The following is a 15,142-nucleotide window of genomic DNA, read 5'->3' on the forward strand; positions in this document are numbered from 1 at the left end:
TGCCTTATCAACGGATGGACATATCACGAATAAATATTCCATCTAACATCCGTTTAGCTGATCCTAAGTTTCATAAACCTTCCGAGGTCGATTTTTTAATAGGGGCTGACCTATTTTGGAACTTGTTAGGGTCGCATAAAATTGAATTAAGCGATGGACAGACGATACTGTTTGAGACTAAACTAGGGTATATAGTCGCAGGCCCAACAAACGGCGGTCAAGTATCGGCCCCTTCGCATATTAATTGTTGTTTTACAAATGTCACTTCTTACGCCAGTAATGAAATGCTTGACGATGAGACTCGAACCCAACTGACGCGGTTCCAGCAGCCTGCAAAGGTCTGCACTAAACAATCTCATTATTCCTCGAACAGCAACGACTTAGATAGAAAGTATTTCACTAAGGTTTTCACTCGGCGTCATTCACGTTAAAATAAAATCCATGTCTTCTGGAGATTTTACTTATTACATACTAATAATCTAGCACAGCTATTATTAGTAACATTTTAAATATGTACTCATTAGTGTAGCTACTTTGGCTCTTATAAAAAAGCTTGTGAAAGTGTTATATCTTAGCCATTTTTCGTATGTTTTCGTACTAAGTATAGGTACATCTACTGCTAGCAGTCGACTTTACTAGTTATATATTTACGAGTACTTGCTAGCATTACTCATTATTTCAGTTGTACTGTACATACAACGGGTGCATACAATGAGTCTTAGACTTATCTATAAGCGCAGCTGTAATTCGCAAGCTAATGCTTCAGCTAGTGATTCGATTATTTTCTAATGTTAGTTCTGCGTGTCCTTCACATTGGAGTTTCATGGGAAGCTGGGGTAAAGTCAACCATATTTTATTTAATGAGTGCTGGGTATTGTAATATAATGTTTATCGTCAATGACCTCAACACTGGTTTGGTTGCCACTTCCTACTGACTTTAATTTCGTTCCACCCAGAAGAATTGCTGCCATTTATTTCAATGATGCTGCAAGGTGGCTGCTACCTCTCCATCGGTGACCGTCCTCTTTCATCGGCATGGATTCACGACCTCGAGTACGCTACATTGGCCACTCACAGTCCGTCAGCGTTGAGCAGTTGCGGCAGCAGTCAAATCATGAAAGAAGCTTTGGAACCTTCCATCAGAGCCTGAGTGATACACACGCTCTGCAACTTGACGCCGTTGTGCTCGTAGAAGAGAAGATACCTCTTCACCTTCAGTAACTTGGCGGCCCGCTGTTATGATGTACTTACTTTCTGGGTAGAGCAGTTTGGGTTGAAAGGCAAGCTTTCAACGCCCGGGGGCATGTTCGCAAGAAATCACACCTCCGCGGATGCTGGCAGTATATTATATATAGATAAAAGTTAATGTAGCTTTTTTTGTGCTTTTGCATGTCAAATGTCACTTATTCAATTTTCAATAAGAAAGATAAAACACATATTTTTACACTTGGAGTTATTTCTATTATAAACCCATCAGACCCGTAAACACACTATGACATTTATCATGCTCCATTTTTATTAAGTAAATTTAAAATGAGACTTCAATCTAAATTCTCTATTTATCTACTTATAAAAACCTGAAAAACCTGTGTGGTTTCTACATTTTCTCGAGTAAAATTGATCGCTATTTCTCTTCGAAATCGTATTTGTTGCCTCAGGCTAAATACGAAAATCAATTTTAATGGGTTTTAGTTTGTTATAAAAAAATATCGCTGATAGAACAGTTTGTGAGTGAGTATAACACAAACATATTTAAAATCATCAGACAAAGGTACTTTACCCAAGTATGTCAATATAAACAAGGTGTGTTTGAACTAGTTTGAAGTTGTGAAATTACTTTTTTTGTCATCACTGAGTGCATTTCACATGCACTTTTAATACCGGTTATACCCAAATGTAATGTAGAAATATTATATAAATTTAAAATTTCTTAACCATACTTTAATGTTTGAATACTGCTCTATATTATTTCTTGACTCGCTGGGTCTGTTGAATTCGTACTTACTTCAAAATCGTCACCTAGCGATCGAGTATTAGGAATCCAAAAAATTATCACCCCTGGGCTACCTACAATACCGTAATCACATGACAACTCACTCAAATATTTATCGTTTTCTCACGTTATAAGATTTAATTGATTTTTTTATGTCATTTACCTACTGCTAAGACGGAACCCCACTGCTGCGCACGGTCGAGCTACGCAGTGGATAGGTACAAAAACGCTTCGTATCAAAATCTAGGTAGAAACTTTCACAGCAGTTCACGAGCGCGCTACGCACGGAATGATGTGTGGCCTATTCCGGAGTGCTCCCTACACACACGCTAGCGCGCGTGGCCAGCGAAGCCCCATTGCGACCTACGATCTCCACGCTACGCACGAACTACACTTTTACAAAACATTTCCGATGACTGACGTTAGAATGAGCTAACGTGCACAGCGGGCCCGTGTTGCAGTGGATAGGAGGCCCCAACTGCGTTGCACTCCCCTCCGCTGTGCGCCCGCATGCGTGTGTGTACCCCGTTTGGTGGGCCGCGTGCGCCGCCGTGGGGAATGTGGATACACGTAGCTGACTAATATACCCACGTGGGAGACGTGTTTAGCGTGTAGCATTGCGATTGCTGTGTAAATGTTGACACATGCGTCTAGGCCAATGGGCCCACGTCGGTGACGTATATAGCGTGTGCGTGCGTGCGTTGTGGGAAGTGCGATGTTCTGAGCTTTTAAAATCCGAGCGTTTACGGTCGCTTGCCTTAAGTAACATCCTCCCGATTACTTTTATTTTTGAATTGAAATTGCATGTTGCTATCCAGTTATCTAAAAGCCTACCATAACTAAAGACGACTTTAACTTTTAATTTTTTTTTGTACCTATCATTTAAGCCGCATTCACATTTGTCTGACATGTTGATGATACGTCACGACACAGCACACCACGACACGTCAGGCAAATGTGAATCTGGCTTTAACTAAAATAGAACGTCACATTCAAAACATCGAAGGTAAAATAAAAATCAAGTTGTACACTGATAAGTACTCCAAAGTCAAAAATTTATTCGCCAAAATGCTCAACCCAGCGTAACTCCTCTAAAGCCACATCTAATTTTAAAAAACCACGCCATTTGCCGAATGGCATGCATTTTTTCGCAGCTAAAAGCACTTTTTGCACGTTGGGCCTTGTAAATGTTCCGGTATATGCAATCTTCTGCCAAGCATCGGACAGGCTTAGTGACGAGCCCGAAATATTCCCGTTACCGAGATTTGGAGAACTAGGAAACGCTGGATATGAAGAATGGAGAAACAAAGATGAAATGAAGAAACAATAAATAAATGAAATGAAATGTGTGATGTAAATTATGTGGGTGAATAATTTTTTTCTTGTCACTCGTTGCCATGGTTACGTTTTCCTGGGTCACTCTTAAAACCCCGAATTTAGGCAATTAAAAATAACCAAACATGCATTTTTGTGGTAGATATAAGGCCTTTTGACTGACTGAGCTGAGCTTCCACTAATAAGCACGTTTGTGGATCGTGATACAACATTCCGTCTAACAAACTGTGCTAATATTGTCCCCTGGCTGACGGGACATAATAACAACAAGAGATAGTTGATTCACCCATGTAATTACTTACTGTATGCAACTGTGAGCTGACCTTTGGACCCGGCATGGCGCAGAACGGGCTTTAAGTTAGTTTTAGATCAGTTCTTTAAATCGTCCGTATGCCGTAGCATTACCTCAACGCACCCTAGGTAATAACGGGTTAATAGCGGGGAATTGTGTATTGGGTATATTAACCCGTGGGGCGCCCTTAGTATCACACGTGTGATACTATCCTGACTCTAATTTGATACCCGTGGAGCGCGGGTTAAATGAAAACTGATAACTAACTAAATATCAGTGATTCGTGTCAGTCATTGTGGGCCGTTTTCTGAAGTCAAAAACTTAACTAAGAAATTCGTCTATATATTCTTTTTTCTTCGTATATTCCGTCGCTGGGATTATCACATCACTAGGCGGACTAGAAATAGTAGTAAAAAGCACGAGAAGCGGCGCGGAAAACTACTATGGAAATAAGATCATGTAGGACCTCGTTTTTATGTAAAAATAGCTTTGTAACTGACCGGTGTAGTTTAAAGAAATAACGTGAGCGTTAAATTGCTTTGATGGTTTATAAGACTAAAAAACGGGAGATCAAAGCAGAACAGAACAACAACTTTATTTATTCATGTCAAAACAAAATATAAGAATAAATCTCTTAATAATGATTGTCATGTTCTTAATAAAAACTTTGTATCTACAAATTATGTTAAAAATCAATAATTGAGAACATGTCAAATTAAACAAACAAAATGTTGAATTTTTTAATCTAATTCATTTCCCTTATAAACTTCAAAAGTATCTACGAAGGTAAGAAAAAAACCCTTACTTTTGTGTCTAGTTTTTCAACTTACAGCTTAAGTTTCAACAACAAAACATTCAAAATACTAAAAACTAAAACTGTTGTTACTCATAAAAAAATGTACCTAGTTATACTTCTTGTACCCTACACAGTTTACACAATAAATATTTCTGATTCTGATTCTGAATGAATGACGTATTTTACATTATATTTTAATATACATACACATTTTACATTATATATTTTATTATATATTTTTTTTTTTGTGTTTAAGTTTTCAAGCTATTCGTCATGCAAATTTACTGACCCATTATAACTTCTGTAATTCCATTCGAAAACACATTTAATTATTCAACATGTAGGTATAATAAATTCCAAGTTAAAACCGATTTTCCGATGTAACTATGCGTAGTTGTGTCGTTGGTATGCCTACTTGAATTAAGTATTTTCAATAAATTCGCCTACATTTAATTAAAAAGTACCTATGACACTTAATGCAAATAATAATGCTTTCCCCAAATAGATGCTTTTGAAATGACTGTTCTTTTGTACTTTTACCGAGTGAAAATGACGTGCAATCTACAAAGTTCTCGCTAAATTCAAATAGTCTGTGACTGAAATTTTACAATTTTCAATTTATCCAAGACAACGTGTGGAACTTAGTTTAAGAAAAGCTTAAAATTACTTAACGGTTCTTAAAATAAAGTAGGTACATACCTAGTTTTGTTGAATGATTAATGAAGCAATACAATGTGAAATTCGTAATTGAAACAGCTCGCTCAAAAACGAATGAGCAAGTTGCAGGTTTTACGATTTTTTTTTGTTCTTTTCACAACCTCTTTACTCAACTAATGTGAAGTTATAAAAAAAAAATTTTTTTTTCAGATAGCTGAGATCCATACAAAATATGTATACAAAATATGTATACAAAATATGTGTGTGTGTGTGTGTTTGTGTGTTATGATTTTAGTCTAATTATGTACAGGGTACGCAAGTAATACCGGTGTACGTATTAAATACAGACAAATGTACGTACATGCAGCAAAACTATTAGTTTAACTCATACGTAAAACTTTTACGTGTTTAGGTGACTACCGTTTCTCACCAATGGAGCGGCAGTTGACGTCCACGGGGGTTCATTACACAATACACAGCATTAGGTGTTTAATACAGGCTACTAAAATAAATTATGGCTCACTCATATCATATGAGGGAGCCATAATGATTGCACAAATTCATCATTTAACTTTTTAGGTGCTATTTATTGCCACGCTGCCACCATTATGGTCAGACAGGGGTACCGGAATCCTGGTCCAACCACACAAGCATAATCATTTTTGGTGCCACAAAACCCATGAATAGGTATATGCCGTATAGTTTTCAAGTTATCGCGGTAACATTATGGTCTGAATTATGATATAATATGAATGACCACCATTGGGGTATCATAATATTACCGCGATATCTTGAAAACTAGTTAAATAAACGAAACATATACAGTGGTACTACTAAACGAAATTAATAACTAGCTTAAATCTAAAATAGGCCCTTGAGGCATTGTACCAAGGATGCTGCCGGCATTTCCCCGCTATATCGCAATGCTGATACGTTGTGCGAGGAAGACGCCATCAGCTCTTCGGTCACCAGGCCGCGTAGCCAACATGCCAATCGCTTACGCTCCGTAGCGATCGAAACGCAACTGTCACTGTCGCACTAATATAGAAGAGTGATAGGGAGACACAAAGCGTTTCGTTGTCGAAGCGATAGCGATTTTGTCAACTTGGCTAGGCCGGCAGTTACGTCAACCAGTCGCTTCGCGATTTCTGCAAAAAAAAAACATTACAGTTTTAAAATATTTATTTCTATAAAGCTATCATGTTAAAAAGTGGCTCCTTTTAACGACTATCTAAATATCTTCATCGCTGTCGCTGATATTGTGTTATCATTTAAAATAAAAACCTTGGAAAAAACATAAAAATAAACGGGAGCCTCACTAATCTTGAAAGGTTTCTTCAGATGTTTGTCGTTCTGGCAAGTTTATTCTTTAAAAGGAACGAAATACAATTTTCTTATTGACATGAACAAGCGAAACTCTATTAAAGTACCTACCGAAAGAAGGAAAATAACTAATGGAACCGCTTGTAAGGGGACGTGGTACTGCGGGCTTATCTTTAGGAATTTTCGTTACACCATGCTGTATCATTTGCTTTCATTTGCAGATTTTTTATCTTGTGTTTGGCGGCCAAAGTGGAGTTCAATATAAAATGCAACTAATGTAAACAAACCAATTTAGGTCCTCGTAACTTCTACACCACTCAACTAGAACAACGGATAAGTAATTCATAATGATATTAGATTCTTAGAAATCAAAAAGTTACAATTATGTATAACTTACTAGATATTTTCAAAATATGAACTTACAGTTTTATATTTCTCATGAACCTGAGCAATGTCTATTGATATGCCGTCGGACTTTTCAAAATTACGAAATTTCCACATTGTAAATTAATATTTTTTTAATGAATTCGAAATTTTACACTTCCAAATTGAAAGTTTCCTTTGTTTCCTGTGATTTTTCTGGAATTTTCCAAAAACTGTTTGGAAATTGTCCAACTGTAGGTGTACTAATCTAATCGCGTCGGTGTAAGTGACGTCCACACTCCACATTCCGCAGCAAAACTCGTCCAAGTGAACTCAGAAACTCGTGAAAACGGTCCAAACTTGTAAAAACTTGTAAGTAGTGTTAGCGAGTTAAATAGAAGGCCGCCATCATACACAGCTTACATCAGCGTGGTCGGTTTGGAGGTTTTCCTCGTACAGCGTGGTTAGCTTGATAGTTATTCACATTTAATTTAGTTATTCAAATACTTAAAGCCTAGATAGACTATTTTTAACCTTATTTTATTTTATTTTCTTTATTGGAGAAACAACAGAAGTAAGTACTTACTTAATGCTACAGTAAACTTAACTAACTTTTTAACCTTTCACTGCGAAATACGTCAACTAATGCACGCGGCTACAGCCCAATATCAACCTTCGTGGACTTCAACAAGGTCAAGTCAAGTCAAGTCAATATAATCTTTATTCAAATAGGCCTAGCAACAAGCACTTTTAAATTGTCAAGTTTTAAATATTACCTTAAACTAAATATCAGAGCAATTTATTGATGCAGTTATTATTATTCTTAAAAACATTGAATTATTATAGATATGTCAAACTTAATAATAAAAATTCACAAAAGGATCGTCATGAAGCGCCGCACACGATAGGCGGTTAAGATAGAAAGAAAGTTACATCTTAGTTTAGGTAGGTACTAACATAGTAATTTCCGTAAAGTCCGAAATAAATGTTTTTTTATAAAGTTAAGTTAGCCCAGAACCATAAAACTTAAAAAAATTATGAGGTTGCTTAAGCGTCAATTACCAAAGACGGCTACATAGTCGCACGGTTACAATTTAATAATCTTCATGCATTTCATAATGGCGCGTTATACTAGTGTTGAGCGTAGACTGTTTTTCTTGAAGCTCGTACGCCGAAGACTGGAACGCGCTGGCCGAAGTGAAGCTACCGCTGCCAATTACCTCAGAAATACCACCACCATGTTACCGGGTTAGTGTGAGGGTTAGTAAGAACACTTATTTTAGAGTTAATAAGATGTTTAGTGTAGACTAGTTGTTGATGGACTGACGAGGCTAGGTTGGGCAGTCATATTTATATGATAGCGCGACCGCGCCCCGCCCACTGTGTCACGTGGGTGTGTTGTGCAGAGTCAGTATCCATTTATTGGCCAATCAGCTTACGCTATTTTACAAAGTTAGGGAATAGGTAATATTTATTGTGGGACATTGATTCTTATAACTATGCACGAAATATAACAATAAAACATAAACACACAATGATTAAAAGACATAGAAAGTTACACAATAATAAAACACAAAATTAGAGAATCACAAAACGTACAATAAAAATATCTTAAAAGCTATATACGACATATCTTAAAAGCTATATACGACAATCTCCCCCGCGTGTGCCAACACCGTCTCCATTCGTGGAGTATATAGGTATAAGCCGGGAAACTGGACGACGGACTTCACCCGCTCGGGTGCGAACAATGGCTACTCTTACGTGGCCATCAGGGCCGGGAAAGAGTTGTGCGATTTCGCCTCTAGGCCATGTTCCTCGTGGCATAGAGCTGTCCGCTACGATGACGATGTCGCCTATATTTAGCTTCTGCACGTTCTGGTGAGCACTGGGCCGAGGGAGGAGGCTGGGTCTGTATTCTTTCTGCCAGCGCCTCCAAAAGTGATCGGCTAAGTTCTGCGCTGTCTTCCATGACGACAGTGACATATCTTTGTCTGTGAAGACGCCCAGCGGTGCCATTGCGCTCGACCGGCCGATGAGAAAATGGTTCGGCGTCAGAGCCTCGACATCTAGGTCTGGATTCACAGGTGTCAGTGGTCTGGAGTTCACTACGTGCTCGGCTTCTAGAAGCAGCGTATGTAGAACTTCTTCATGAGGTGCTCTCTCTTTTAGTGTAGCTTTCAGTGCAGTTTTCACGCTGCCCACGAGTCGTTCCCATGCACCGCCGGCGGAAGGGTTGCCAGGCGGTATCTTTTTCCAGGTGATCGCTCGTTCAGTCAGGAATGGCTTTAGACTGTCTGGCAGCGTTTTCTTGGCCTCTGCAATTTCTCGTTCTGCTCCGTAGAAGTTAGTTGCGTTGTCGGAGTACAGAACGGTAGGCGTGCCGCGCCGAGCTATCATTCTGCGCAGTGAGAGTATCATAGAGGATGCCGAAAGTGAGGCGGCAAGCTCTAAGTGCACAGCTCGGGTAGTGAGGCAAGTATATAATACGCCCCATCTTTTCTCGCGGCGGCGGCCTATTGTAATATTCATTGGGCCAAATAAATCTACGGCTGCGGCGGTAAATGGCGGTTGATTCGCCTGGAGCCTCTCTGGTGGTAAGTCGCCTACAGGAACCTTGAGTGTGGTCCCCTTATAGGTCCGACACCATTGGCACTTATTCGTTATATAACGAATGCTACCGCGCAGACCGATAATATAATATCTCTGTTTCAGCTCGTTTATCACTGTTGAGTGGTTGCCGTGATTGTAGAGAGCATGAAAATGATGTATTAGCAGCTTGACGAAATCTTCTTTAGCGTGTAGAACGGGTATGTGTACATCTTTATCTATTCTGGCGTTCAGCATGATGACTCCATTTTTGTCGAGTTTTACTGCGATTTTATGGAGTGGCGATTTCTTCGGAATCGGCCGTCCAGTTTCCATTAACTTGATTTCCTCTGGAAAGGCTTCATGTTGACTCCGGCGTATAAGCAATATCTCTGCTAAATTCAAATGCCCCTTATTTATGTCTGTGTCTGGTTTCTTTTTAAGCAATGCGGCTTTAAAAACCTCGGCGGCAACCAGTGTTTTAGCGGTGGCGCGGACTAAGCGTACGAACTTTGAGAACCTACATACCTCCGGCAGGTACTCAAACTTATTTTTCGCGGCGCCTACCGAGCATACGAGCTTGTTAACGCGTTCTTCGCCCGTATCGGCGACGGGCGCGGGCGTTTTCTCTGTCGGCCAATGCTCCTCGCTTTTACGTATGAAATCGGGCCCTATGAACCATCGGTGGTTCGCTCCAAATTGCGTAGGTATACCGCGCGTCGCGTCGTCAGCTACGTTAGCTGCACTAGGCACCCAGCGCCAGTTGGCGGGGGTGGTAGTGTTCTCGATTTCCGCTAACCTATGTGCGACGAACGTTTTGTACCTACGTGGGTCCGACCGTATCCACGTGAGTGCCGTTTTGGAGTCAGACCAAAAATACTTGTCCTTTATTACGTAGTCTGACTCTTTGACTATGGTCTCCGCTAACCTAGTCGCTAGTACGCAGCTCTGTAATTCCATTCGTGGAATACTAACTACCCGGAGAGGTGACACTCGGGCCTTTGCGGCCACTAATGCGGACGTTCTAGTCCCCTCGGGGTTGACGCTGACTAGGTACACGGCCGCGGCATATATTTTTTCACTTGCGTCGCAAAAAACATGCATATATGCCTCCCTATTAAATGCGGGCACGTGTCGCGGAATTTCCAAGTCCCGTAATTGTTGTACGTTATCTATGAACGATCGCCATGCGGGTGCGAGCGAGACGGGTATGGGCGAGTCCCATCCGATTCCGGTGCGCCATATCTCCTGCATTAATGCCTTGCCTAAGACGGATATGGGGCTAACGTATCCGATCGGATCGAATATCGACATCGCACTACTCGTAACCTGTCGTTTTGTAGGTAATTTCTGACCGTTAAGTACGTCCTCGGGCGTGTTGCGAAAGTTTACGTTGAAACCTAAGGTGTCACGCTTGTGATTCCATTTCAAACCTAACGTACGTTCGCTCTCGCTAGCGCCTAACAATGACGTTTCCTCTTTACTGTTAACTACGTCAGCAATAACCGCAGGATGATTCGAAGCGAACCCGCGAAGCTCGAATGACGCGCGCATATTTAATTCGTAAACCTCGTTTACTATGCGCCTGGCGTCGTCCTCGGACGTATCGAGCGCGATCAACATGTCGTCCATGTACGTATTTTTTATTGTTTTTTCAGCTGCGATCGGAAATTGTTCGCTATGCGTTCTTGCGTTTTCGTTTTTGACGTATAGCGCGGTTGTCGGCGACGCTGCCGATCCAAATATAAGCCGCTTCATTCTGTATTCTTGCGGTGGAGAGGTGCGGTCCTCCCCCCGCCAAACGAAACGTAACGCATCGCGATCTTGTTCAACTATCTCGATCTGTAAAAACATTTCTTTGACGTCCGCTATTACCGCGATTTTACCCTCGCGGAAACGCACTAGAACGCCAAAGAGTGACTCTAACAAGTCGGGGCCGGCCAAAAGCGCGCTATTGAGCGACCGTCCGTAGGCCGTGGCGGCCGCGTCCCACACTAATCTCATTTTGCCGCGTTGCGGGTGAAAAGTTGGGAAATGCGCTAAGTACCACACCCGGGGCGCATCGAGGGGGGGCGGCGACTCCATTTTCTCCGCGTAACCTTTGTCAAGCAAGTTAGCCATATGCTTTGCATATTCGGCCTTTAACGTTGCATCTCGGTCTAGTTTTCGTTCTAGACTGTACAGCCGTTTTAATGCTTGCGCTCGGTTATCTGGGAGCTTTTCGTCGTCTGCCCGCCATAATAAGCCCGCTCGATACCTATTCTCCCCCGGTATTTTTACACAGGTGGTTTTCAGCAAGTCTAGTGCGCGCTGGTCGGGATCGGCCCGAGGTAGCTTTTGTGAAACGCCTAATGATTCTATGTCAAAATGCCGTTTCATTAGCTCTAAAGCCTCGTCGTCCGCGGTTTTAGGCCGTGCGTGCCCTACAAAATTTACCGCGGCGCGGCGCGTTCTATCTGGGCCGTGTAAAACCCAGCCCAGTCTAGTTAGGCTAGCAATAGGAAGCTCAGGCGGGCCCTCTAAAATTTGCCGAGAAATGATGAGGTGCCAATTATCTTGTCCTATCACGATGGTAGGTATGCCGGTCGGGTAACTTAATTCGTCCGCGATTTTAGTCAAGTGTTCGCACTTGTCGACTACGTCACGTGGTACGCCCTGCATTCCTATGCCAATATCGCCAATCGTGATTACCTCCATCATTTCCATGTGTCGGCTACAAAAACCCCGTATTGCGACTCGTAACGTATACGAATCCGGATTTCTGACTACGCCGCCTATGCCTTCTATCTCCAAAGTTTCGCCTTTTACGCGAGGCGCGAGTTTATCGGCCGTTTCGTGAAGCATCAAAGTCATAGCCGCGCCTTCGTCTAGCAGCGCGAGGGTTTGCACGGTACCTAGCGGTCCCGACACCTCTACAGGCATGACTTTGAGGTACGTTTGCGGAAGCCTAATATTATTAACCGCTGCCGCCGGAGTACTATTACCGTTCGCGGGCGCGGCCGCGTTCAGTCCGTGTAATAGCTTATGATGTCCGGCTTCGCATTGGTTAACTCCGCACGCGATGTACTTGCACTTGAACTTACGGTGAGCCGCGTCTAAGCACCTATAGCATAATCTAGCGCCCTTTGCTAAGTCCCACCGTTCAGCAATCGTTGCCGCTAAAAATTTACGACACGCGCTAACTTTGTGCTCGTGGCCGTTCTGGCAAACGGCGCACGTGCTGCGCGAGACAGGGACGGACGATGTCGGTTGTTTGGGCTTAGCTCCGGTCGACGCGGGTTTTTTTTTGTTACTATCGCGAGGCTTAACTTGCGCGATAGCGGGTTTATTACTACGCGGCGCTTCGCGTACGTAATGATCGTGGGAATCTGATTCCGACTCCGTGCTAGGATCGCGGGAAAACGCGGGGGCGCGACGCCTATCGCGAGAACTGCTTGCTCGCCTAGGGTCGTGCTCAAAAGATACCGTGTTTACTGTGTTCCGCAATCTGTTCGACGGCCTATGTCGGTTGACGCGTTTGGCTGCAGTGCTAATTTCGTTCAAAAACTCCGATAATGCAACTAGACCGGGAGTTTGACTATTAGACTGCCTATATTTTGCCCATTCGTAACGCACAATCAGATTAAGTTTGTCCACGATTTTGTTTACAAGTTCAGGCGCGTGTAAGTACTGCTCTTGTCGCAGCGAACGTATGGTTGCGACGGCATTCGCAATATGTGCGGCGAAGGAAGCTATGTTCGCGTTGTCTTCTGACAAGCGCGGCATACGTTTTATATTATGCAACTCCGTTAACACAATTTCCTCCGGGTCGCCGAATTGCCGTTCTAGCGCCTCCATAATTTCGTACGGGTCCTGAACTGTGTACATTATTGATTTCACGGCGGTCCGAGCCTCGCCTTTGAGCGCGCGCCTAATACGACTTACGTTATTGACGGCACTAAACATGGGAGACGTGTCCTCGAACTCTGCCCTAAATGAAATCCATTCGGTTATATCTCCTCCGAATGAGGGTAACTCGGGCGGCTTATGGTAGATAGGTGCATAACTGCCGTGTGGCACCTCTAAATAACGCGGTTGCGGCCTACTAGTACCCCGCTCAATGGCGGCGGCGCGCGGCGGCGGCGCTGTCTCCTTCGGCAAGGGAATTTTACTATTCACGATCGCGACGTCGTGCTCCTGCGGCCTTACACTGTTGTCCTACCCAATTCCTAGTACGCCGTTCAGACTCGTCAGCCACGGTACTGCCTCTGTCAGAATTCGCCTCTAATTCGGCGATCTGCAGCTTTAATTTGGCAGTATCGGACTGCTTCTGAGCGACAACTAGAGCGGCTTTATGAACCTCGAGCTCGGCCATGAGCACCGATAATTGACTATCACGATCCCTATTTACCGATTCGCGACCTCTGATTGATCCACGAACAGACGGCGCCCGCGGCGGCGGCGGCGCGACCACGGGGTCTTTATTCACTAGCGTATTTGACCTACTGCGTTCTACTACCGTATCTTCGAATGCGTTCGAGTGTACCGAATTGTTGTCTATCTCTCCACCGCTATTCACTTGGTTGCCGGTGGAGCCTTTGCTCCATGTATGTGTCTCGGTAGACGTGGTCTTGCCGGACGAGGGGGTAGGGGTCTCTGTGGGCGCGGGGGCAGGCGGGCCCTTAGCGCGCGGTCGAAGATTTCTCGTACTCTTCGTAGACATCTTCTTCTTTCTTGACACACACGCGGGGGTCCCTAACTATATACAAATTTACCTGCCTAACACCTATGCCCTGACGCCACAGAGCGCAACGTCAGTGCCCCTAAGCGTAAATCCCTCGATGCACTGAATCTCCCGCAATGACAAAGTGCAATGCCTAGAGCGTTCGAAAGCAGTGTGATGGCATCACCATGTGACACATGCAACGAAAGTTGCCAGGACGCGTGAGTGGAGGAAAACCTACAACACAGCACGGTCCGACCGGCAAGCCGGTATGGTGGGGTATGGAGGGGTAATTGGGTAAGGGTCTGAGCCGAAGCGTACTTCAAGGCTCAGCGCGTTCGTTTTTCAAGCTTCTTTTTTCTATCTGAGTGGAGAAATTCTCAACACTCAGCGCGTACTTGTTTCTTTGTTCTTTCTTCTATCTGAGTGGAGAAATTCTCAACACTCAGCGCGTACTTGTTTCTTTGTTCTTTATTCGGCTATCGAAGGACCATAATTGTTGAGCGTAGACTGTTTTTCTTGAAGCTCGTACGCCGAAGACTGGAACGCGCTGGCCGAAGTGAAGCTACCGCTGCCAATTACCTCAGAAATACCACCACCATGTTACCGGGTTAGTGTGAGGGTTAGTAAGAACACTTATTTTAGAGTTAATAAGATGTTTAGTGTAGACTAGTTGTTGATGGACTGACGAGGCTAGGTTGGGCAGTCATATTTATATGATAGCGCGACCGCGCCCCGCCCACTGTGTCACGTGGGTGTGTTGTGCAGAGTCAGTATCCATTTATTGGCCAATCAGCTTACGCTATTTTACAAAGTTAGGGAATAGGTAATATTTATTGTGGGACATTGATTCTTATAACTATGCACGAAATATAACAATAAAACATAAACACACAATGATTAAAAGACATAGAAAGTTACACAATAATAAAACACAAAATTAGAGAATCACAAAACGTACAATAAAAATATCTTAAAAGCTATATACGACATATCTTAAAAGCTATATACGACAACTAGAAATGGCGTTCACAAGGGTTAACGCCACGCAACCACTTGTAAAACTTCCGCTTGCCTATTTCTAATCAGTTT

General features: G+C 43.0%; 1 protein-coding gene across 1 annotated transcript; it reads right to left on the bottom strand.

Moving 5' to 3' along the window:
- Positions 1-6,687: 6,687 nt before the first annotated feature.
- On the bottom strand, positions 6,688-14,050 carry LOC134749105 (uncharacterized). The gene is made up of 3 exons (XM_063684009.1): positions 13,834-14,050; positions 8,524-12,908; positions 6,688-6,717 (listed from the first exon to the last, which is right to left on the bottom strand). The coding sequence occupies exons 1-3, from the start codon at positions 14,048-14,050 to the stop codon at positions 6,688-6,690; spliced, it is 4,632 nt and encodes a 1,543-aa protein (XP_063540079.1).
- Between the last annotated feature and the right edge of the window lie 1,092 nt (positions 14,051-15,142).

Source organism: Cydia strobilella, chromosome 17 (genome assembly GCF_947568885.1).
Source record: "Cydia strobilella chromosome 17, ilCydStro3.1, whole genome shotgun sequence".
NCBI classification, from domain to species: Eukaryota; Metazoa; Arthropoda; class Insecta; order Lepidoptera; family Tortricidae; genus Cydia; species Cydia strobilella.

Coding starts and splice junctions, on each gene's coding strand:
- LOC134749105 (XM_063684009.1), bottom strand. CDS start 14,050: ATGTCTACGAAGAGTACGAGAAATCTTCGACCGCGCGCTAAGGGCCCG. Junction 12,909..13,833: donor AGATACGGTAGTAGAACGCA/GTAGGTCAAATA, acceptor CTCCCGGTCTAG/TTGCATTATCGGAGTTTTTG. Junction 6,718..8,523: donor TTCCCGGCCCTGATGGCCAC/GTAAGAGTAGCC, acceptor CCGTTGTTCTAG/TTGAGTGGTGTAGAAGTTAC.